Source organism: Rhincodon typus, chromosome 16, assembly GCF_021869965.1.
Source record: "Rhincodon typus isolate 14 chromosome 16, sRhiTyp1.1, whole genome shotgun sequence".
Lineage (NCBI taxonomy): Eukaryota > Metazoa > Chordata > Chondrichthyes > Orectolobiformes > Rhincodontidae > Rhincodon > Rhincodon typus.
The window spans coordinates 22760375-22784827 of record NC_063347.1 but is presented as its reverse complement, the minus strand read 5'-3'; the positions used below and the strand labels follow the sequence as shown (position 1 = coordinate 22784827).

General features: G+C 38.3%; 1 protein-coding gene across 8 annotated transcripts in view; it reads left to right on the top strand.

Moving 5' to 3' along the window:
* LOC109928116 (IQ motif and SEC7 domain-containing protein 1-like) overlaps positions 1–24453 on the top strand; it is a 440048-nt gene that overhangs the window by 366247 nt on the left and 49348 nt on the right. For all 8 annotated transcript variants that reach the window (XM_048606299.1, XM_020528121.2, XM_048606292.1 and 5 more), the window contains 2 exons: positions 904–1186; positions 16009–17291. In XM_048606299.1, the coding sequence (XP_048462256.1) occupies positions 904–1186; positions 16009–17291 (1566 nt within the window). The remainder of the gene's footprint in view (positions 1–903; positions 1187–16008; positions 17292–24453) is intronic.

Below are 24453 nucleotides of genomic sequence, written 5' to 3'. Positions count from 1 at the left end.
TAACGTTGCTTCTTTTGAAGTTGTTGAAATACAAGTTGCAAAATACAAACGGGAGCAACTTCAGTGTATTTCTGCAGCTGCAATTTCCCCCCCCGCCCTTAGAATAGTTCTCAGCTTGCATGCTTTAACAATATAATGTTGATGAAGAGTGCTTTGCCTGACTCGCATTTGGTCACTTTCACCTTGCTTTTTAGTTTTATAAATTTACTTAAGATATATTTGAATCACGATGCATTCGATTTTTAATCATAAACCTGAATTGCGTCTCATATCTGGTTGAATTGTATTCTGGAAGCTTTCATGCATACCATAAAAGATAAATGCTTTGCCATTGCTCCAAAGGTCAGAAAAGCAATGGAAGAAATGTGTTTGCAGGATGAGATCAGCATTTCCTGCCTTTTACAGGATGGTTTCAGTTATCAAAATCGGATACCATGATTACATACAATCATCTAATATGAAGTTTTAAAATATTTTTCAAAGAATATTAATCAAGAATGCTGCAAATGTGAAGGTATTGTATATTTTTAAACTTTGTGATCACTGTTGATAAAGGAAGAATGTTGATCATTGTGGAGACAAGGATGTGGTTCATTTTAAATTTTCTTTGAGCAATAGGAAAATGAGTTTGGTTGACACTGAATTTAGAGATTGCAATAAACTATCCAACTGAAATAACTACTTCAATCCTATTGGAGCTTTTGGATATACCAAGACCTTGTGAACAATGTGTACTTTGAACCAAATTTAATAGATCACTGGCGCAAATGTGAATTTGTATTAATTATCTTTGGATGCATCTGTTTACTTAAGTATATGTCATTGATTTTGTTAAATATTTAGATCTGTAAATGGGTATAACAATTGTCTGTTGCTGATCTGAATTATTTTCCTTCCTTTTAGTGTGGAGGGTGATGCTCCAGGAAGTGAGACTGGCACCTCTCTTGACAGCCCTTCAAACTACAGCCAGGGCCCAATAACTCACAGTGCTACTGCCAGCCCCGATCAATTTGATGGTTCCTCTTTGGTATCATTCTCTGCCTCACCTGGTCAGCAGCGTCCTAGGCGGCCCAAACTTCAACATTCCGCCTCCATACTACGAAAGCAAGCAGAAGAAGACGCAATCAAGCGCTCCAGGTCATTGTCAGAAAGCTATGAGCTCTCCTCGGATCTGCAGGATAAACAGGTAATGAGCATGTAACATGTTGCTATTCTATCAGCGGATATGCCAATGCACAAGTCAAATGAATAAATCGTGAATCTACAGAAAGTTATAGTACAGCGATGTGTATATCATGCACCAAGTGAGAGTATGGAACCTGTTCACGGAAGGAGACAAGTTGCTACTTTGAAATCACATTATTCTTTTTGTCTTAGAGTTTTCTTTTCTTCATTTGTGATGAGCCTCTGTCTCCACAAATCCCTTCAGAACATCCATTCACAAGCACATTAGACCCTTACTATCCACAGCATTATTGCAGAAAATTGCTTTGGAAATCTGGCTTTGGTATAAATACACATTCCCTTGATGGTAGAAGATTGAAAAGTGATGTAATTCAGATGTTCAAGCTGATGAAAGAATTTGCTGGAGCACATAGAGGGGACTACAGAACATAGGTGATAATCTTAAATTTGGGGTGATGTAAAGAAGCATTTTGCTACATAAAGGTATCTGAAAATCAGAAGCTTTTCCCCCTAAAAGCTGTTGAGACTAGGTTAGTTGGAAGTTTCAAAACTGCATTTGATGGTAAAAGTGTATTTAGGTAGCTGGAGTTTCGATACAAATAAACCCTGCTCATAATGACTGGCAGAACAGCCTAGGAGCCAAATGGTAGACTCCTATTCCCATGTTCTCATAAATTGCAACGTTATCCCTTACTGAAATCTCTTCAGGTGATATCATCTTCTATCTGTCCTGCATAAAGTATTGTGGTGATAACAGTATAGCCATTATCACCGAATTATATCATGGTCCCTTCTCTCTTTGCTACCACCTTCTCATAAGCACTTTTCCTCAATCTATCCTCCTCGCCTGCTTAAAATCTTTGTTCCTGCTACTCCTTCTTCAAACACTATCCCAATTTTCTCTGAGATATTATTTCTCTTTTACTGCCTTTGCCTCTGCACTCCACAACAGATAAATCCTCAGTGATTTCTACACTTATTTCAAGTCATCTCGACCTTAACAATTATTTAACTTTACTCCTGCTTTTTTTCCTAACCTCTCCCTTGATATTATGTCATTCATTTACGTTTTCACTCCTTTTTCACAATATTACTCACCCTCTTGTGGCATATCCCCATTTCGAAATAGAATTTTTAAAAAAATGGCCAGAGTCTCCTTAGTTTTTGCATTAACCTAGTGTGTATCTCATTTAGATTGAATTTTTGATTTTGAGGTCTGCTAGTGTTTTACGTAGATCCACCTGATCTATTTTACCCTGTCTAATGTCAGTGCTGTCTCTTCGTGCTACATTGCTTGATGGAAGCCCCATATCAAGTCTGATCTTTATGATCTCAACAAGAAAATCTCTTATTGACCACCCTGTTTGAGTACTTTTTCACTATTTGTGTTGAAGGGCATTTGGATACACTTTTATATTAGATGCTAAAATATTCTGACACTTTATTCTTCAACCACCTTATTCGATATTTTCACCTTTTGCGATTTTAGTATGCGTTCTTTTTGAGTCTCATTTTAACTCTATAATTATTAGTCATCCAAGGGGCCCTCGTCTCAATCTTTGTCTCAGGAATGTCTCTATTGTGCCAGAATTAATTCCTTTTATTAAGGCCAGCCATTTAGCTTTGTGTCACTCTTTTTTGTTTTTTTTCTGTTTTGTTGCTTGAAGTCACAACTTTTCATCTTTTCATATTGTAATCTAATCAGTCATGAGGATAGAAAAATCATGACCCATGAACTTGTTGAGGTAAAAGAGAACAAGCGTGTCTCCATGAGCTGGAGAAGTTGAGAAGCATGGGGAAAAGGAGTGGTATCGAGGAAACCAAATAGCTAAGATGAATAAGAAAGATCATTCAATTTTCTATGAAAAGTTACTTAACTCTCCACATAAGTAATAGGTATTATTAACTGGTATTAACTTGAATCGTACTCCTGTATTTAATGCTAGCAATCTTCCTCAATTCTAAGTGTAGTGTTGATTTTTTCCATTGAAGGAAGAAAGTAAATATGTTGAGTGGTTCAGAGCAGGTTCACCAGATTGATACCTGGAATGAAACAAAAATGGAAATTGATGGAAAAACTCAGCAGGTCTGGCAGCATCTGTGTAGAGAGAAAGCAGAGTTAACACTTTGGGTCCAGTGTCCCAAACCCATTCTGAAGAAGGGTCACTGGACCCGAAACGTTAACTCTACTTTCTCTCCACAGATGCTGCCAGACCGGCTGACTTTTATTCAACAATTTCTATGTTTGCTTCAGACTTTAAGCATCTGCAGTTTTTTGGTGTTTTTGGTACCAGGAATGAATGAATTGTCCTATGAATTGTTTAGACATGCAGGGCTTGTTTCCACTGGAATTTAAAAGAATGAGGGACTTAATTGAAGTGCATAACATCTTGAATAGTATTGATATGGTATACAATGGAAAGGATGTTTCCTCCTCTGGGTGAGTCCAGAACTAGGAGACATTGTTTTAAAATTAAGGATCACTCCTTTAGGTCAGAGATAGTACTTATCCCTCATCAATTTTAAGCCTTTCAATTGTCTGAGTCACTTACCTTTCACATGACCAGGGCAGGATCATCCTCTTTGGTAAAGCCAAATATAAACAGTCCATTTAAAATACCACAGTTATGCCCCTGTCTCCATGCATAAATCTCCTTTTTGCACATAATGTGTTACACTCCTGTTACCACACTTCCACTACTATTATATGTCTTTGAAGACTTTTAGATTTCCTGTTACATTAGTTGTCTGTCTGATTCCATGCATTCTCCATAACAGCATAAGATTTAAAAGCAAAATTAGGCTATTTGGCCCATCAAGTCTGCTCCGACATTCGATCATGGCTTTTTCCCTTTAACCATTGATTTTCTTACCTGTGCTTATCTTATTTGCTTTTCCACTTACCCTGGAACTTTTTATGTTCACCCTGGTTCTCTAGTGTCAGATGAATAATACGTCAATCATAAGCGCATCTTTTCAACATCTTAATATGTCTCTTGTCATCCAGGAATTTCTGGATTTGTTAGCCCTACCTTTCGCTTCATGATAATACACCTTGCTCATGTTTGAACTACCTCCTGCCAACCTATGATTATAATTTATCTGACACAGATTTATTCTTATCCCATTAAGGTTGGCTTTCCTATAGTTTATTTTTTACTCTAGATTCCTTGTGCTTTGACCACTGTCCCTTAAGTGTTCGTGTTCTGACTAGCCATTGGTGAGATGCCGGAAGACTGTGGGGTGGCTAATGTGATGCCATTATTTAAGAAAGGTGGTAAGGAAAAGCCAGGGAACTATTGTTGCGAAGTTGGGTAAGAGTATTTGTGGATTGGGAGGTGGAACGTTAGAACTGGTGTTGTAAAATATTGGTGTTTGTAAAATGCTAGGAGGGAATGCATTGCATGGTCCCTTGGAGATGTTTGTGAACAGTTTGAAAGTACAGAGAGCTCCTGAATTAAAACATTTATATCGAAAAGGAGCATTTTTACCAGGACAACAGGTTTTTGAATTTACCCAATTAATGTGAACCAGGTACTAAGATACCAAAAAACTTATCTAATTTGAATCTGATGGTTTCGACAACCTAGGACCAATCCAATTGTAAGAAATTGATATGTCATCAAGGGTATAAAAGAAGGGGGGAGTTTAAAATCAGCAGAGCTGACTGCCATCTGCTAGAGATAACAGCTCTCCACTCTTAGAGAAAGCACCATCTATTCACAATGGTACCACGGCAACTCTAGCTAAGATTTCTGACACGAGTTAATGGAGAAAGCATTCCTGACAGAAGAATTGATGGAGTAGACACAGAACATTCTGGAACATGTAACCTGGCTATAATTTGAAGTGACTAAATTCTATTGTTTTGTTATATAATTGGGACTAATGCTTATTGGAACAGCATACCATTAGAATCTTGCGCTATTTGGGAATAGTTAGTTAGAAGGGATTTGTTCAGTTTGTTAATAGTTTAGTTAATTTGCTCACTGTTAGAGTTAGTTAAATAAATTATTACTGGTTGATTGTGAAGTGAGTATCAGGGATTTATTTGATTAAATCACGAAGTTGCTGAAAGACAGGTTACATCCCTTTTCACACTTCTTTTAACAGATAATAGGGTGAGGTGTTCCTCTTTGGGTATTTCAGTTTTGGTTATCAGAGGCTGTCAACCTTTGCTTTATAACGCAATAGACCTGTGAGATTGATGTCAGTGATGTGTAAGTCATTGGAGGGAATTCTGATGGATGAGATCTACATGTATTTGGAAAGATAATGATGATGATTAGGGATAGTAACATGGTGTTGGGAATAGTTTTTAAAAGTTCACTCATAGGATGCAGTCTTTACTAACTGAGCCAGTATTTATTACCTGTCCCACACTACTGTTGAGAAGGTAGTTGTGAGCTGCTATCTTGGACATATGCAGTCTCACAATGCTGTTAAGGAGGGAATTCCAGAATTTTGACTCAGTGATACAGAAGTAATGGTGATATATTTCCAGGGCAGGATGATGAGTGGCTTGAAGTAGAACTTGATGTTGCCATGTACCTGCTGCCTTTGTCCTTCTACATGGTGATATTAGTGGATTTGTGAGGTGCTGTCTAAAAGGCACCTTGACGAATTTCTGCATTGCATCTTTATGATGGCACACACTGTTGATACATAGTGTCAGTTCTGGAGGAAGTGGATATTTGTGGAGTGGTACCAATCAAATGGGCTGTTTTGTCCTGGATGGTGTCAAGCTTCTTGAGTATTCTTGGAGTCGCACTTATCTGGGAAAGTGGAGCATATTCTATCACACACTCTCTTGACTTGTGCCTTGTTGACGGTCAAAAGGCTCTGGGAAGTTGGCGAGTGAGATACCTGCTGCAGCACTCGTCTCTTCCCTCTCTTCAGTTTCTGGTTAATGGTAACCCACAGGATGCTGATAGTGGGGAATTCTGTGATGGTAATGCCATTGATGTCAAGGCATGATGGTTAGGTTCTCTCCTGTTGGAGATTGTCATTGCCTGGCATTTTTGTGGTGTGAATGTTGCTTACCACTTGTCAGCCCTCGCTTCAATGTTGTCCAGGTCTTCCTGCATTTGGACATGGACTGGTTCAGTATCTGAGAATTTGTGAATGATGCTGAACATTGTGCAATCATCTATGAACATTCCACTCTAATCTTATGATGAAGGAAAGGTCATTGGTGAAGCAGCTGAAGATGTTTGGGCCTTGAACACTATCCTGAGGGTCTGCTGCAGAAATGTCCTGGAGCTGAGGTGACTGACCTCCAACAACCACAACCATCTTCCTTTTGGTCAGGTATGATTCCAACCAGCAGAGAGCTTACCCCAAATTCCCATTGACTGCAGTTCTGCTATGGATCCTTGACACCATTCTCTATCAAATGCTGTCTTGATGTCAAGGATTTAAGTCCTTTTGACCATATTTGAACCGAAGCTGTAGTGAGATCAGGAGTTGAGTGGCCCTGGTGAAAACTAAGCTGGGTGGCATCAGCAGATTATTGCTAAGCAGATGTTGCTTGATAGCATTGTTGATGACAGCTTCCATTACTTTACTGATGATGGGGGTATTTGTGTGGAGGACATATTGGCCAATTTTCCTCATTTCTGGGTAGATACCGGTGTTGTAACTGTACTGCAACAGCTTGGCTAAGGATGTGACAAGTACTGGAGCATGAGTCTTCAGTCCTGTTTCTGAAGTGTTGTCAGGTCTCATAGCCTTTGCAGTATCTAGTGCCTGCAACCGTTTCTTGATATCACATGGAGTGAATTGAGTTGGCTGAAGTCTAACATTGCTGTGGATGTCTGGAGAAGGCTGGATTGGATCATTCACTTGGCATTTCTGGCTGAAGATTGTTACAGATGCTTCAGCCTTATCTTTTGCATTGATGTGCTGGGCTCTTTCATCATTGAGGCTAGGGTCATTTGCACAGCCTCCTCCATCAGTGAGTTGTTTGACTGTGCACTATCACTCATGACTGGATGGGGCTGGGCTACTGGGCTGCAGAGCTTAGAGATATGATCCATTGGTTGTGGAACAGCTTAGCTGAATTTGTCATTTTCTGCTTATGTGGTTTGGCTTGCAAGTAGTCCTGTTGGGTACCTTCACCAGGTGACACCTCATTTTTCTGGTGCCTGGTGCTGCTCTTTGAACCTGGCTAAAACTAACAATTGGAAGGGCTTTATGCCAGGCCGTGAGGTGGCAGATTGTGCTGGAGTACAGTTGTGCTGTTGATGGCTGTCAGCAACTCATGAATGCCCAGTCTTGAGTTGCTAGATCTGTTTGAAGTCTGTCCCATTTGCATTGGTGACTGTGCCACACAACATCATCTGAAATAATTTCAGTGGGAATCGGGAATTTTCCCCTGAAGGACTGTCGATGGTCATAACCCCACACGTAACCCTAACTCTTACTGATAGTCGTGGACAGATGCATCTGTGGCAGGCACAATGCTATGAGATCAAACTTACTTTTCTGCTTTTTTTCCCTTTTCGTGTTTCCATCACCACCACCTACAAACGCAGTCTAGCAGCAATATGCCCTTCGGACTCAATCAGCTGGATCAGTATTGCTGCTGCTGCTGCTGCTGCTGAGCCATTTTGGTCGTGGACTTTGAAATCCCTGACCTAGAGTACATTCTGCTCTTTTGCCACCCTCAGTGCTTCCTCCAAGTCTCGTTCAACGTGAAGGCCTTTTTTTGTTCATCTGGAAACATACTACGGCAGAAAATATACCTGAACAGACTCTTGTCGCTGTCTGACATTATCGACTGTTCCATTCTATATTTGGATAATTAAAGCACCCCATTCTAATGACGCTTCGATTCTTGCATCTTCCTCTACACATTTCCCATTATTTTGTTTCCTATAATTTACACTGAGTAATGTAATTGAACATTTTGTTCCTTGGCTATTACCAAGTTGACATTTACAGCTCAGAAGGAGGCACTTTGGCCCATTGAGTCCACAAGATTTGACTATACAAATCTCATTTTCCAGTTTTTGGCCCATGTGGCAATGCAAGTGAATATCTAAATACTGCTTAAATGTTATGAGAGCTTCTCTTTCAGGCAGTGAGTTCCAGACTCCTACCACTGAGTTAAAAATTTCTCCTCCGTTTTCCTCTTAGATTTAAGCTAAGAGGTAGAAAGCTATGTCCCTCGGTTGTTGACACCTCTGTTAATAGCAAAAGCACCTTCCTATCCATCCTATATATACCCTTCATAATCTTGTACACCTCTATCGTGTCCCCTCTCAATGTTTGCTGTTCCAAGGAAAACAGCTCCAACCTATTCACTGTTTCCTCATAGCTCAGACCCTCCAGTATTCTGGTAAATCTCTTCTGCAGCACCTCTAGTACAATCACATCCTTCCTATAATATAGTGACCAGAACTTCACGTAGTACTTCAGTTGTGGCCTGACCAGTATATTTTTTTTCCTTGATCTTGTATTCTGTGCCTTGCTTAATAAAGGCAACTATTGCAGATGTCTTTATATCACTTGATCTATCTGCCCTGCAGTCCAAGATTTGTTTGATCTTCTGACCTCCCAAAATCTTGCCATTCATAGTATAATCCCTTGTTAACCCTTCCCAAGTGCTATACTTCTGATTAGTCTAGATTGATTCTGTCCTTCATCCTTCTGGGACATCATCTCTGTCCAACATAGCTGGTCTCCTTTGTCAACACTGCCACCCTCCCATTCTCCTATCTTTCCTGTCATCTTGTATCCAGAAGTATTTAATACCCAGTCCTTCTCTTTTTGAACTGGCTGTCTGTGGTAGCCACATGGCAATTTGCACCTGTAACTCACCAATCTTCATTACCACATTCTTGTACGTATAAGGGAACTCTGATTTACTCTTCATCTTTCTCACTTACACTCAGCCCACCTCATACATTATTATTTCATACTAATATTATCTGTCTCTCCCAGTATTCTGTACACCCTGGTGTCCTTTCTGACATTACCTGTTGGTTCCTGCACCTCTGCCAAATTCCTTTCAATCTCCTCAGTGAGCAAATTGTCCCACAAGGAAATTGATCCTGCTTCAGTTTAGGTGGACCCCATCCAGTTTAGAAAAGTCCTAACTCCCCTAGAACTGGTCTGTCCTTGCTGTGCTCCTCAGATGGACCATCACTTCCATCAGTATTCCAAACTGAATATTGGTTGGAGAATGGTTACACTACTTGTGCTCACCACTTTGGTTTCAGGGATATAAACAATAATACTCATTAGGTAATGAACTCTGGTTTCCTTTGATATCTGTTGCCTTTTTCCTCTCTGCATTTTCTTTTCTTTTGATCTCCCAGAATGCTACTGCTCCTAACATTCTGCAGGTAGTTGTTAGGCTGAACTCATATCATTCAATTTGTCGTCGTCTTCGCATTTCTGGTTTCTTTCCAACCCATTGCTGTTGCTGTCTCTGGTTCTCTCCAACAATCAACTCCAGCATTCTTGTGATCTCTGTTTGATTTTTGTTTCCTGTATCTGGCTTCAGTTATCCTGGCCAACTTCACTGTGATTCTGACCAGCCTCAGGTTCCCCGGGCCCCGATACATGTTCCTCTGGAGTTGTCAGATCTAATCAAATCCTGCTTGATGTTATTTATAGCTATTCCAAAAGATCAAGGAACATCTTGGAGTACATAATAGTATCTAAGAATAAAGTGTCTAATGATATCTAAGAATAGAATTTCCAACATTATTTAAAGTAAAGTTTTATATTCATGTCCCACGCGAATGAGCTATCCTGCCCCAGTGCAAGGAAGTATTTTTTGAGAAGTATTCCCTTAGGGTCCCTAATACATGTGACATTTTAGTGACAGGTTGTTCTTATTTTTATATTATTTGGGCCCCCCTCACTATTTTGAGAATGTGGGTGTTAATCCTCTGAATGGGTTCCTCCCACTTTCATGTAATGCTATATTATTTCATATTATTCCTTCATTATTCCATAAAGGATTCCTTTTTGAAGGTAAGCTTTTATCTCAATTTATTAACTCTCATTTATTTGAAATTTTTTACCCTTATCTGGACTGACCTTCCATCTTTCCCTTATTATTTCAATCTTAAAAGAACCTTTATCTAGAAAACTGTTTCATTTCTGAGTGTTATCTTTTCCTGGTTTCTAATTGTATTTTTGTGGTAAGGATCTGTGCCATTCTTATCAGTAAGATGGTTCATTCTTTCTCCCGCAATTAATATTTAACCCAGCAATGATGTCTTGTATCTTGCATGCCATCTTTGATTTAATGACTGTTAATACTTTTTTTTTTATTGTCTAACTTTTAAACACACACTTGCATATATTCATATATCTCCATATCCTCTGTGAGGTTTACCTTTTGTGCCAGCTGCTGTGCAGTCTTTTATAGTTACCTCTTTATCCTTAAATGTTTTTAAATATCTGGGTGTGTCCTATCTAATTAGCTATATTTATTTCTTGATCAAACCTATATTTCTGAACATATTATTATGGATCACGATGAAGCAGACGAGGAGGAATGTCATGTCAGGAACATAAATGAATTGTAAATTATGAATGTATAAATTACTAGGCTAAAGGAACTGAAGTTATGATTGCTTAATTTGCTGATGATACAAAGTTAGCTAGGAAATTTGGTTGTGAAAAAGACATATACAAGCTACAAGTGGATACGCAGAGACTGAATGCATGGTCAAAGTTCTGTCAAATAGAGTATAATGAGTGAAAATGTAGAATTATTCACTTCAAGTAAAGATTCTTTCTTTAAAAAAAACCTATTACCTAAATGGTGAGAGTCCATAGGGTTGTGAGATGCAGAGGAATCTGGGTATCCTAGAGTGTGAATTTCAAAAGGCTATTTGTTGTATATTCTAGGCATTAGTCTGGTGAACCTTCTCCGAACTGATTCAAACACATTCACATTCTTCCATAAATTGTATCGTACAATTGTACACAGTACTCCCAGATGTGGACTGACTAATGCTTTTTATAAATGATGCATAACTTGTCTTTTTGTAGTCAGTTGTTCTTGCAATGAACAAGAATATTTTATTCAGTTTCCTGATTAGTATGCAAGTACAGCAAGTAGCCTTTTTGAAATTCATACACTAGGATACCCAGATTCCTCTGCATCTCTCAATTCTGTGGATGCTCACCATTTAGATAATATGCCTTTTTAACTTTTTCTACTGAAGTGAATAATTTTACATTTTCACTCATTATACTTTATTTGACAGAAGTCACTGTGTATCCATTTGTAGATTCCTTATGTCTTTTTCACAACTTTGGTAGGAAACTAACTTTGTATCATCTGCAAATTAAGCTATTGTCCCTTTGGTTCCTTAAGCCATGTAATTTATACATTCATACTTATTTATTCATTTATATTCCTTACCTGATATTCCTCCTAATATGCTTCGTTATGATTCTGGCCTGTTTAATTCTCCTCTCAGTCTGTCTCACACTGATCTTAATCTACTTTTCTCACAAACCACTAAGTCACTATTCCTTCACTGTTGCTGGGTCAATATCCTGGAACTTCCTTCATAACAGTACAGTTATGCCAAGGTTTACAACAATTTGAGATTGGAGATAGCAAGAACTGCAGATGCTGGAGTCAGAGTCAATACAGTGTGGAGCTGGAGGAACACAGCAGGTCAAGCAGCATCAGAGAAGCTTTTTCACAGACAAGTTTTGCAGGCACCTTAAATGCTTTCATCAGAATGAAGGGCCCTGACCCGAAACATCAACTTTCCTGCTCCTCTGATGCTGCCTGATCTGCTGTATTCATCCAGCTCCACACTGTGTTAACAATTTGAGATTAATGGGGATTATGCTCAAGGGGAATTGGATAAGAGAAATATGTTTGCCAAACTGGCAATGCTCGTGTTCACTTGAATAAATAAAAATAAACACTTGTTCCAATCTGCTTCACAGTGATCCTGACCTGCTTCGTCGTACTGTCTCTTCATTGTCATCCTGACCTCAGTGTTTAGTGCCAACTAATTTCTTTCTAATTTGCTGGTTTTTGTATCTTTCCTGTCTTTAAGATCTGTGATATGGTTTACGTTTTTGTATGCTTTGGTTTTTTTTTGTAGTTTTATATGTATATCACCTCTTTACTTAGTCATGACTGTCTTTTTAGCTAATAGACTTTTAGGGGTATAAACAAGTTATATATTATGTTACATTCAGCTGAATCCCCTAATTGATTAATCTAGTTTACTGTAGGCAGTCTGTTTCTCATCCCATTATATATATTTAATGGAATAATTTTCACAGACAAATTTTGTGGGCACCCTTAAATTCTTTCATGGTGCACAGTCATCTTCAATGCTTGCTTTCCCAGTTTGGAGTAATTTTTAATGTGACCAGTCAGCCTTGTTTGCTCATCTAAATCGGGAACTGTAGGAGCCCATACATGATCATTTGGTCATTTAATTCATTATTCTTTCTGCCTGACCTTGCTGAAATTGCTTTAATTATGAGGGCCCACTGATAGTTTTAAGCCAATTTGACATCCAAATCTAGGCATTGTCTTGATTTCACAGTGCTTCCAGATTCAACACCAGTTTTTGCACTTTGAAGGTTTATATTATGTGATATTTATTTTATAATTTCATTAGTATTTAACAATGCAATTTTGAAAATGTAAAACATGAAGACAAAATGTTATTAGAACTGTAAAGGCACTTTAAAGCACTAGGTTTACTTTTCACAAGCATAAAAAGTTACAGAATGAAGTGGTGTTAATGTGAAACAAATCTGCAACATACTTTTGCCATATGCATCATAGCTGATTCAGTATTAAACACTGTTGAGGCTACATTATTAGATGAACCCAAACTCAAGACTTTTTAAAAACCTAATGTGTTTCCAACACGGATCTAATTCTGTCTTGCCTGACGCATTTCAAAATTAGCTACAGATGTTAGGCCTCAGTGATGTACAGGGGCGTTTCTCAGTCTTTCAAATAAGTTTTTTTTGTTGTTTAATATACTATAAATGTAATTATTGCATGAAGAATGAAGCCAAGTAAGTGCAGTTTTGAAATCAATATTCACTTTGTGAACAGCTCAGTCGTAAATGTGTGTGGTGTTGAGGGGGGAGAAGGAGAGGAAAGCTGTTTTTATTAATTGATTGTATACTAATATTGGGTAGTTAAAATATGACGATTTTATAACTCTAAAATTGCACAACAAGCTGTTACGTGAACTTGACATGCATAATCTTAGCATGATAAATGTGTATTTTTAGCCTCATTAGCATGTCAATATGTTCCTGTGACAATGAGTGATTTGGAAATGAAAAATTACTTTAATTGCTACAGCACTAAATGCTAAATAGGGATAGTTTTGAAATTGCTCTGGAATACTAGGGATGATTATAAGATTGCCACAAAATTATTTCTTGCTATTTCAGTTTGTTTCATCTCTGTCAGTCTTCTACATCTAATTACCATGTTTCTTGTGATACTCTCCACGTTAAAATGTCTAATTTCCTGGTCCCAACAATTACCTTTTCACATGGGCATCCAGTTCTTCTATACTTCCATCATCCATCATCCATCATTCTTCATTTGGTCTGCAGTTGCACTGCTGCTTCCTTGTATGGAGGCCCAAATAATTCCGGCTGACCAACATTGTGTTGCATCAAGCTGAACTTGTTCTTGAATCATATAGCTGCTTTAACTCCATTCTTTTGCACCACCTCTCATATAGATCTTAGATTTGCCTGCCCTTTTTGTGAGATATGTGGACCATTCTTTATTCTAGCCCAAATCAGTTCTTCTCTCTCATGATGATACCTTTTCTGGTGCATGACTGACTGGGTTCATGTGGCACCTGCTCTCACCCCAAACTGAAGAAAAGCATCAACTTTACTTCTAATTCACTCTCCTATCATCTTCACATTGTCCTTATGCAAATTTTTATTTACTTAACTTCTATCACTCTTGGGGGCTAGGATCTGCACCAATATCTAGTTTAAGCCCAATGACTCTCTCTACCAGCTTGATCATACTCCTCTGACACTGCTTCCTGTAAAGACTGCATTCCATTCTACCAGACACTAATGCTTCCAAAATTGTCTCTTTTCTTAACTGGACATTCCAGTTCACTATGGGTGATAAGGTTCTTAACTGTGGTAATTTCTGCCCCCACGCCTTCCCCTCTCTCCCTTCCTCACTATAAGAGTCAGACTTCTCCTAACCCACCACCTCACCGTCCTTATCTTAAATTTGACCGTCCTCTCTCTCATTTTTGCCACTTCCTTTGTGATGCCACTGCCACAAACCTGCTCCCCTTCCAGTATTCTGATTAATATTGTTTGCTCTCTCTTACTTTGGTTACTATTTGATCACAGCAGTGCCTTCTACCCTTTCACCTGTCCCTCCCCATGCAAGTGCAGGAACTGATGCACCTGCTCTTATACTCTCTTCCCACCATCCAGCATGCAGCCATTTCTTCCAGATAAAATTGCACCGTTTCACTCTTGGTATCCAGCATTCACTGCTTACAATGAAATCATCTTTAAACTGGGGTAACTAACTGTAAATTGAGTGATCACTTAGCTGAACACCTCTTTGGTCCACAAGTCTGATACTTTCTGTTTCTGGTCAGTAATCAGTTTCATTTTGTGCTGTGCTCCAAATCTGATCCTACTGTTCATGGCCTGTTGTACTGTTTCAGTGAAGTTCAGGAGAAACCTATGGAGCAGACTCTCATCTTTTGATTTAACACTTTTTACAGCTTTTCTGTCTTAGTGGTGACTTATACAATTTCAGATCACGACCAGTATTCCAATTTTATTGATTACAGGTGCTAGTAAAGGCTCAGCTGTAACCATTTATGGATCAACTGGACTGATCTTTTGTCATGTTATTAGCATGTTACTATCATGCCATTGCCATTTAAACAGTCCTGCCTTTCACTTGCAACAGAGGAGCAGGAGGTCACTAAGGTAATTTGGAGCAATGTGAAGGGTAGATATGACCATGAATTTTGAAACTGTTCCACTGGAACAAAGGGAATTAATCGAGCTTTGGAGAATCTGGGGATGGTGGAAACATGGGACTTGAGGCAAGTGAAGAGAGAGGCTTTTATTTTTGTTGGATGAGTTAAAGCTTGTCAAGTATTGATGCACAAAGCAGGCAGAAAATATTATATAAGTCAAGTATTAATGAAAACATCAATTAAGATTTGAGTAACAAGAGTGGATTAAGTAAAGCAGGCAGAAATAAACAATATCGCATGAGGGTACAAGACAAGATGGAATGGGTGTGTTGGACAAAGTTTGGGGCTGAGCTGAATGCTGAAAGAGCGTTGTCCGCGAATGTTTTTGATGGATTTTTCTGTGCCTCTTCAGAAGCAAAATTGAATCCATTATTTCCATTTGGCATGCCATCCTTGAAAGAAACTGCACATAAACATATCCATCATTTGTAGAAAAGGAAGTTGTACATTCAAAAATATCTAGAATAGCTTAGACTAATAACAAGCCTTACTTCATAAGAAATATTAGGTTTATTTTACCTAATTATACAGCATGTAATTGAAAACTCTTGTTGCAATATGATTACTATTGTAATTTTTAATTTCTTATTCCATTATGTTTTGTCCTAACCTTTATTTGAATAGTGTATTTAGAATGCCAGTTTAGAAACTGAGAAATAATTATTTTGATTCTATATTAGGGTGTATTGTTAATGAAGGAATTAAGCAATTTTAAACCATGTAAGATTGGATTCTCAAGCGTAGCACACTGTTACTGTCTGTCTGGCTTGGTCTAATTTTGGTTTAGAATTGAATTATTATTTTTTTTTAGGTGGAGATGCTTGAACGTAAATACGGAGGACGTTTCATAACCAGGCATGCTGCTCGAACCATTCAAACAGCATTCCGCCAATATCAAATGAACAAAAACTTTGAAAGACTTCGAAGTTCTATGTCTGAGAATCGCATGTCCAGGCGCATTGTTTTGTCCAATATGAGAATGCAGTTTTCTTTTGAAGGACCTGAGAAAGTCCATAGCTCATTTTTTGAAGGGAAACAAGTTTCCATGACTGATGATGCCGGAAAAGTAGGGACTATCGTTCAGTCAGATTGTGGAGATGTAGGAGGCACAGCAGTGATCAAATCTCCTGCTGCAAACAATGACTTTGCAGATGCAATAACTGAGCTTGAAGATGCTTTCTCGAGGCAAGTAAAATCACTTGCAGAATCGATTGATGATGCACTGAACTGTCGCAGCTTACACACAGATGATGGGCAACCTACTGATCAGAGCAAACGTTACAAGGAAACCTTACAAAAAGAGGAAGAGATGGATAGTCTATCGTATGCTAAATCCACGCGTGATACTGAACGTAGAAAATTGGATGAAATGTCTGCTTCCTATAGTGATGTCACCCTATACATTGACGAGGAAGAACTTTCTCCTCCACTTCCCGTTTCATTACAATCTGTGGACAGAGCGTCCAGCACTGAGTCAGAGTTCCGCCTCCGATCAGTGAATTCTGGCCAGGAATATTGGTCCATGACTCACCGGGATGATAAACCAGACACAGACACAAGCTGCAGGAGCACCCCATCTTTAGAGTGTCAGGAATCAAGACTTCGTGTTGATCATCTCCCTTTACTGACTATCGAGCCTCCCAGTGATAGTTCAGTTGATTTAAGTGACCGTTCAGAGAGAGGTTCGCTAAAGAGACAAAACGCATATGAGCAGAGCCCCAATAGCCAACGAGGAAGTCCCAAGCATATCCCGCACTCTGTCCCCACAAGAGTGTTCCACCGTGATGAGGAACCCGCTCGCCGTCGACCACGGCACATTGATAGCCACCTGGCTATTAATGGCTCAGCAAATCGGCAAAGCAAATCCGAGTCCGATTTTTCTGATGGGGATAATGATAGTATCAATAGCACTTCAAACTCCAATGATACAATAAACTGTAGCTCTGAGTCCTCTTCCAGAGACAGTTTGCGAGAGCAAACCTTGAGCAAACAAACATACCACAAAGAAACCCGAAACAGCTGGGATTCTCCTGCATTTAGCAATGATATCATAAGAAAACGTCACTACCGGATTGGTCTAAACCTCTTCAATAAGTATGTAGAAATTTTAATTAATCTGTCTGTTGACAACTGTTTAGATTTTAATGTTGGGCTGTAAACATTTAAAGCTGACATTACTGTTGCCTTGCAATTTTTGTCAAATGGCAGGGACAGCATCGCCATGGTACATATCCTTAGTGTTTGTGGGATTTATTGATAATTTTTCTTAATGCAAAGGCAATTAATTTGTAAATTGCCAGTAGTGTCTCAACATGATCGTATCCTTTAATTCATTTTGTTAAAAATCGTAAGAAAATAATTGAAGTGGTAACATTCTGCTCATTGACATCCTCGAGCAAGGGTGCAAGCCTGCAGCTTGCTCTCTGGTTACATTCAGAGCTAGTCTCCTAATTGTTGTGTAAGACAGTAGCCAACAACAAGTTGGTCCTTCTACCCAACCCCTCCCCCACCCCTCAAATTCCTGATGCTGAAATATGTGGTAGATTTGCAAAAGTTACAAATCCACAGAGTATTTAAGTGGCTTTTAGTTTTGTCGTAGTTGCTGTTTGTTCAGTTTTTCTCCATAAATAAGTAAATGTGAAGTTCCAGGTATTCCATTATCTTTCACTGAAGGTGGCGGATTTCCATAAATATTAATCCCAATCCATGTTTCTTTTACGAATCCTACATTTCCACAGAAGTGATTTATGAGAATGAGTTCTAAAACACTATCCCTTTTGATTATTGAAAGAATAGGAAAGAAAAGCTCCAATAAAGTTTATATACATATATATTTAAAGATGCGGGAAGACTTTAAGAAATGCTGCATGATGAATGTTTTGAATAAAAGATACTAATTAAGTACTTGCTAATTGAGTAAAACTTGAGACGAGAGTTTTATATTGCATTTAGTGCAAATACTTTTCTAAAAGCTGAGAAGCTGAAACTGTTTCATTCAGTATAAACTCAATTTCATTGATATTGGAAGAAGTTTGCAAATACGTTGTGGTAAGGCTGCAGATTTCACTTTCTCGATCATGGGAGGGGGGGAGAAAAATGTAAAAATTACCTTGGAAAATTTTTAGCGCTCATTTCCCCATGAAAGCATCTAAAGGATTAATCTTTGCTTTTTCTGTTTGTGACCCTTTGTCTGGTATATGCATTCTCCTTTATTTTGTGAACACGTTTTTGGTTTGCAATCCATCTGTTGTGCTAGAGAAGAAATAAATTTCATCTCAAAGTGTATGAAGAGAATGTCCTATTGTGTTGGCAGGATGCATCCGAGATATTTTGTCTAATTTAGGCTCTTGTGTTTATATTTATTTTTTGTTGTTGGCTCAAACTGAGTGAATTCACTAAGTTTAGCTTATATGATTGTGGCAAATTCAAGATCAGGAATCAGCCATCCTAAATGTTAGTACCAATTTGTATAAAAGTAAGCATGAAAAATTATCATGCATTGATGTGGTAGAAAATGTTGGCAGATGAGCAACCAAGTTTGGTATCTTTGTCCCAGTTACTTGCTATCTATGGCCATGATATTTGGATGTGTTTCTTTATTGTATCACAATGCAAGAACTTAATAGAATGTTGTTTTTGTCTTTTAAATGAGATGCTCAATTAGATGTTCAAATGCTGGTGAGTTTGCTTCATTGAATGCAATGAAGTGCATTTTCTTTTATCTGTAATCTCTACAAATGGATCTTGCCTGTGTTTGATACCAGTTTGGTCACAAAGAAGTCATCAATAGGTATTCCAAATCTATGAATTCAAGAAATTCATGACTTTGCATGGATAGAGAGAGTTTAGTGAGTGTATTCTGGAATTATGTACTGTTGACTGGTTTTAGCATGGGTTACAATAAAGTTTCAAGTGCTGTGTATGTGTGATGCATACGGGTTCAAAAACATCTCCATCCATCTAATTAATATAAAACTAATAAGCTTAAAACAAGAAGATAGAAGTATAAAAATATACGGAAAGGATAAGTGAATGAAGGTGAAGTGACTCAAATTATTCTTAATAAGGAAAAGCGTTTGACAATATTATTCTCTCATTTCAATGTTTTAACACAAAGTAATTAGGTTCCATTATCAGAGGGGGAAAATCTTCCATGAACAAGACTTCTAAAGAGACAGCAACCATATTGATGGCAACCAACTTTGCCTCGTGACTGCTAAAACCTCCATCGATATCATTCAGTTCCCAACGTCTTCCTCCTTCTGCCCTTGCTGATTATTTTTTCTTCTTGTGTTGCAAAGAGAATATTCATATAAAGTCAAGTATTGAATTGTGCAGTCAGGATAGATGAGTTGATGAACCTTAGAGTTGAGGTGCTTGATATTGTAACTTATTGATTGTCTATTTTGCTTCAGTTGTATCAATGTAACTAGTGATTCGTACATTTCCCCAAACTGTAAAAGAGAAGGAATCAGTGGACCTGATAGAAACTACAACAAAGAGACTGTGCATGTGAGAACAAGTATGTTACAAGCTAGCAGTTTCCAACGTGTTCATCCCATGCTTAAGAGGCAATGCCATTGTTTGTGATTGGGATTCTTGAAGAAAGACGGGCCATGCACGTAACAGGACAGACAACCATCGGGTTTTCCAGTTGTCACATTTTAGATTTACTCACTAAAGTTAAGTAGAAAAAGTAGCATTTTTCAATCACTGTATGGAAGGAAAGGGAATCATTTTCCTCCTGGATCTGATTTTTAAAAGAGCAGACTTCATAAGTCCAGTCTCGTGCATCTATTCTGAAGTGTGGTGTATAAGAAGATCACCAATAGCTTTCTTTTATGTAACATTTTGAACTACCACTTCACTTGTGTGACAAATCTGATTAGTGTATTTACAAGTCTGTGACCTTAGCTTTTCTACAATTTTTTTATTGCAAATTATTCTGCTAATTTCTGAATCAATATCTAAATGAAGCTTGATGTCTATTGAAAGGAAGTTGATGCTTTGTACATTCACAAAGGCGAGGCTATTAAGGTTGCCATTATTGTTGAGTAATCTGTATGGCTACTTTTGGAGTGCTCAAGTGCAGAAAAATACAGAAACCTGGAAATTAAAATTGAGTTACCCAATATCTCCACAGACGGTTGTAATAGTACATTGCCAATAGACTTGACATTTGAACCCAAGTTAGCACATGAAGCTTTAATGCTTATCAAGCTGTCCACTGGCTGTATCAGAAGTAGTTTGGGTAGTGTCAGTGACTTTTTAATTATGCAATTAGTCATAATAACTGCCAAACAAACTCTTCACCACTAAGAATTTAATTTTGCGTGGAATGATACTCCCACATAATTTTATTGGAGATAAAACATTTTAAAATTTGTACATCTGTTTCTCACCTTTCAGTCAATGTCCTCTTTAACCCATCTATTGTTCCTTTTCATTTTGCCCTCTGTCCATTGAATATTGCCGAAGGGAGAGAGATGCTGTTGGAATTTTTTAATCTTGTACAGATCATAAAAAGCACGAGTATCCACTTCAATCTATTTTATCAGAAAGGGTGCTGTCTGGTTGACCAGTCAGCTCTGGAAGAAATATTCTTGGGGAGAATGCACCAGTGAGCTCTGTCTTGCATATTTTCAGTCAGAAAGCTGGTATTCTCAGAGGTCTACAGCACAGAAAAAGACCTTTCTGCCCATTGAGCCTGTGCCAGACTAAAGCATCAACCTAACCGTTCTAAACCTAGTTTCTAGCACATGGCCCAGAGCCTTGTATGCCTTGGCATTGCACATGTACATCTCAACGCTACTTAATTTAATTATAAAGGATGCAATGCCTGGGCATGCTTTATTTGCTGGCAAAGAACAGTATTTCTATATGAATGTGTAATTCGTAGCAAACGGAAATCAGTTACGTTGGGAGTCTGACTGATGATCTTAAGTTGATTATCAGTATAATTTTTAAGTACGCTCAGGATTGTTCAGCAAGTGATGCTTGATCATGGAATTGCATCTAATTAGAGTCATAGAGTCTTACAGCATGGAAACCGACCCTTCAGTCCAATTTGTCCATGCCGACTAAGTTTCCTAAACTAAAGTAGTCCTGCATTTGGCCCATTTCCCTCTAAACCTTTCCTATTCATGTACCTGCCCAAATATCTTTTAATGGTTACAACTGTACCTGCATCCAACACTTCCTCTGACAGTTCATTCCATATATGAACCACCCTTTGTGTGAATGTTAGACACTATGATCTGAGTTTTTCAAGTATTGGCTCATTGATTACAGTCAGACCTCTGCCTATTGTGAACAACCAAAGCAACATGCTGCTTGGTTCCCATTGGCCAGCATTGGGAAGTATGGCCTACTAGTTTGGCATCACATCAGCCTTATTATTCATCTGCCACATTACACATTTCTGTGATAGCAGAACATTATTTTGGCTCTGAGAAATACCAGGTTATTGCCACCAAAGTTTAGCACTATGAAATGACTGGCTTAATCTGTTGTTTAAACATTTCAGATACCTTGCACATCCAAGATAATTTGAGGTAGTCCAAAAGTGGCAGACATAGGCCCATTTTATGCACCATTCACAGCAAACAACGATTTGGTCACAAGGTTCATTGTCCTGTGGGCTATTTTAATGTCAAGTTTGCATGTTGAACATTGGCTTGGGCTCTGTTTACAAGATTGTAATGAGGCCGATCTTGTAACACGTGGATCTGTAGGAATATTAATGCATATATTGATCAGTGAAGGTAGGGTTGCAGTAGAAAGTCCATTCGCAGATTCCTCAACTATCTCATTGAGGAAAAGGAGCTTGCTAGACTGCTGCACTTGAAAGATGAATGTGTGTGCGATGGAGCCCATTAAACTGCATAAGAAAATTATTTCTCTTAGCTGCAGATTAAAATACATTGGGATTATTCCATCAAACTGGCTCCACAAGAAAACCCCATCTATTTGGGCCTACAGTACATAGTGTAATTAAAATTGAAATCAACTGCCCGAGTTGCTAAGTTTAATTAATACAGATTAAGAGACTGGCAACACATCTGGTCTCCGAATTGGCTGTTGGAATTCACTATGGCTAATTCAAGTACCGAAACAGTCATAGATGATAGAAAATGTAATCGGGTATTACTTTCATTTATCTTGAGCAGGTTGTCCATGTACTGACTTCGTCCCTTCAGCTGTTCACAATAGACAGAGTACTGACTATGCATGGCCAACACATACATACAAAACTCAGGATATTTCTAATGTTCAATGTCGTTCTTGTCCAGCAAGTTTTGCCCAATCAGTTTCATGTGTTGAATATTATACTGACAGCCAGTTTAATATCATGAGTTGTGCTGATGATGCAACTCACATATCATTGCTAGAAGCTGCACATATTCATACTCCAAGCCCTATCTCTGCAAAGAGGAGTGTGACCAGGCATTGAATGCCTCCTTAATTTTAATCAACCTGTTTGGTCATGTTACGACACACTTCTGTGACATGTAGGACTTGAACCTAGATCTTCTGTGCAGAGGTAGAGACACTGCCACTATACCAAAAGAGTGCCCCACCCTCTACTGTACGTTTTTTTAAATGAAAACGAATCCCTTTGCTCACTTGTGCATTCTCCATGGCGACACATCAACTAATCAGCATCTTTTCTCGTGCAGTATAAATTACTTCCTTTGAAATTGGTATTCTTGTGTCCGTCTTGCTGAGTGCAAAATGAAACACTGACAACATGTCTCTATTTTCAGCACTAAGTATAATGTATGCTTCCTATTTTAAATGCTAATCATCTCAATTCAGACACTGCGCATCTCAATGATGATGATCACCCAGTAAAGTAAATCACCCCATCCCCTTTAGTTTAATAAAAAATTAACACACTATGGCATAAAAGCCCTTCCCCTCTTTCAGCCTCTGACAGGGCTGTTGTATCTATCATGCATCTGAAATGACTTGCTGGGAGTCACAATTTAAATTCAAAACCAACATGTTCAATTAATAATCTTTAAACTGCAACTTCTGCGTCCATTTTCTAATGTGCAATGTATTTTACTACTGTAGTTTTGTCTGCCAATATCTGACTCCAATTTATCTGGGCTAAATTTATTGTTGCCCATTGAAGTTGGCCTCTTTAATTAACTATTTTTATTCTTGGATTGTTTCTGTTTCTTTTCCATATATTACAAAAATATTATCACCATTGCCTAAATGTTCCCTTATTGACAGTTGATCCACTTGACCCATCTCATTCTCCAGGACTATTTACTGCAACGCCATGTGTTTTACCAAGTCAAAAACATACTGTTCATGAAAATGCTCCTGAACACACCTCTGCACTTCAAATTTATTTTTTAATAAGGGAGCATACTCTACTGTTACCTCTGCACGCTATCAATATCGGAAACTAATAGATTTGTCACCAGCACCGGTATTGAAGTCACCTTGCTGGTCTAAATTGATTCTAATATTTTTGTCGCCAAAGTTTTTCAGGCTATTTGGGAAGTCGTTGAGGATTCTGCCCACTTTGTGATTGTCACTTTATAATTATGCAAAGACCGAAGTTGGAAGTCACAAAAAATGTTTGTCTTCCTTTCAACAATACTTCTGTTCAGTACTGCATCTTGCCATTCGGTAGTATATACATTATGCAGCATTCCATGCTGAGTTTCAGATGGCAGCTGACCTATTTTTGTGTGGGGTACAGATGAGATGCTTTCCTACAAAGAAGCATGAAAGGCTTTGAGACTAAACACCAGTGTGTAAGCATACAAGGCTGCAGGCCAAGTGCTGGAAAATGTGATTAGAATGGATTGATGCTTGATGAATGGCACAAGCACAATGGGCTGAAGGGTCTTGCTCAGCACTGTAAAAATTCTATGACCCTCTAACTCTAGCTCAACTACTGTCCTGCATAGTTACAAAGCAGCATTGAAAGAGGCCTGAGGGGAGGGCTCCAGAGTATTCTGTCATCTTGGGGAAAGTTAATAGTAGATGTACTGTTGGAGGAATGGAAAGAAGGCAAATGATGTTTAAAAATGCAAAGTTAATTTGCTTTTATTATTCTGTGTGAGAGTATTACGGGTACCAGACATTGGCATCTTTTCTGCCTATCAGCGTAATGTTCTTTATTGCTTTGATTCAAAGACAAATGAAGATAGGAATCAAACAGGATCATTTTCCTCCCCTTTCCCCCATACAGAATCTATGAACTTGATGAATTTAATAGTAAACTGTGGAA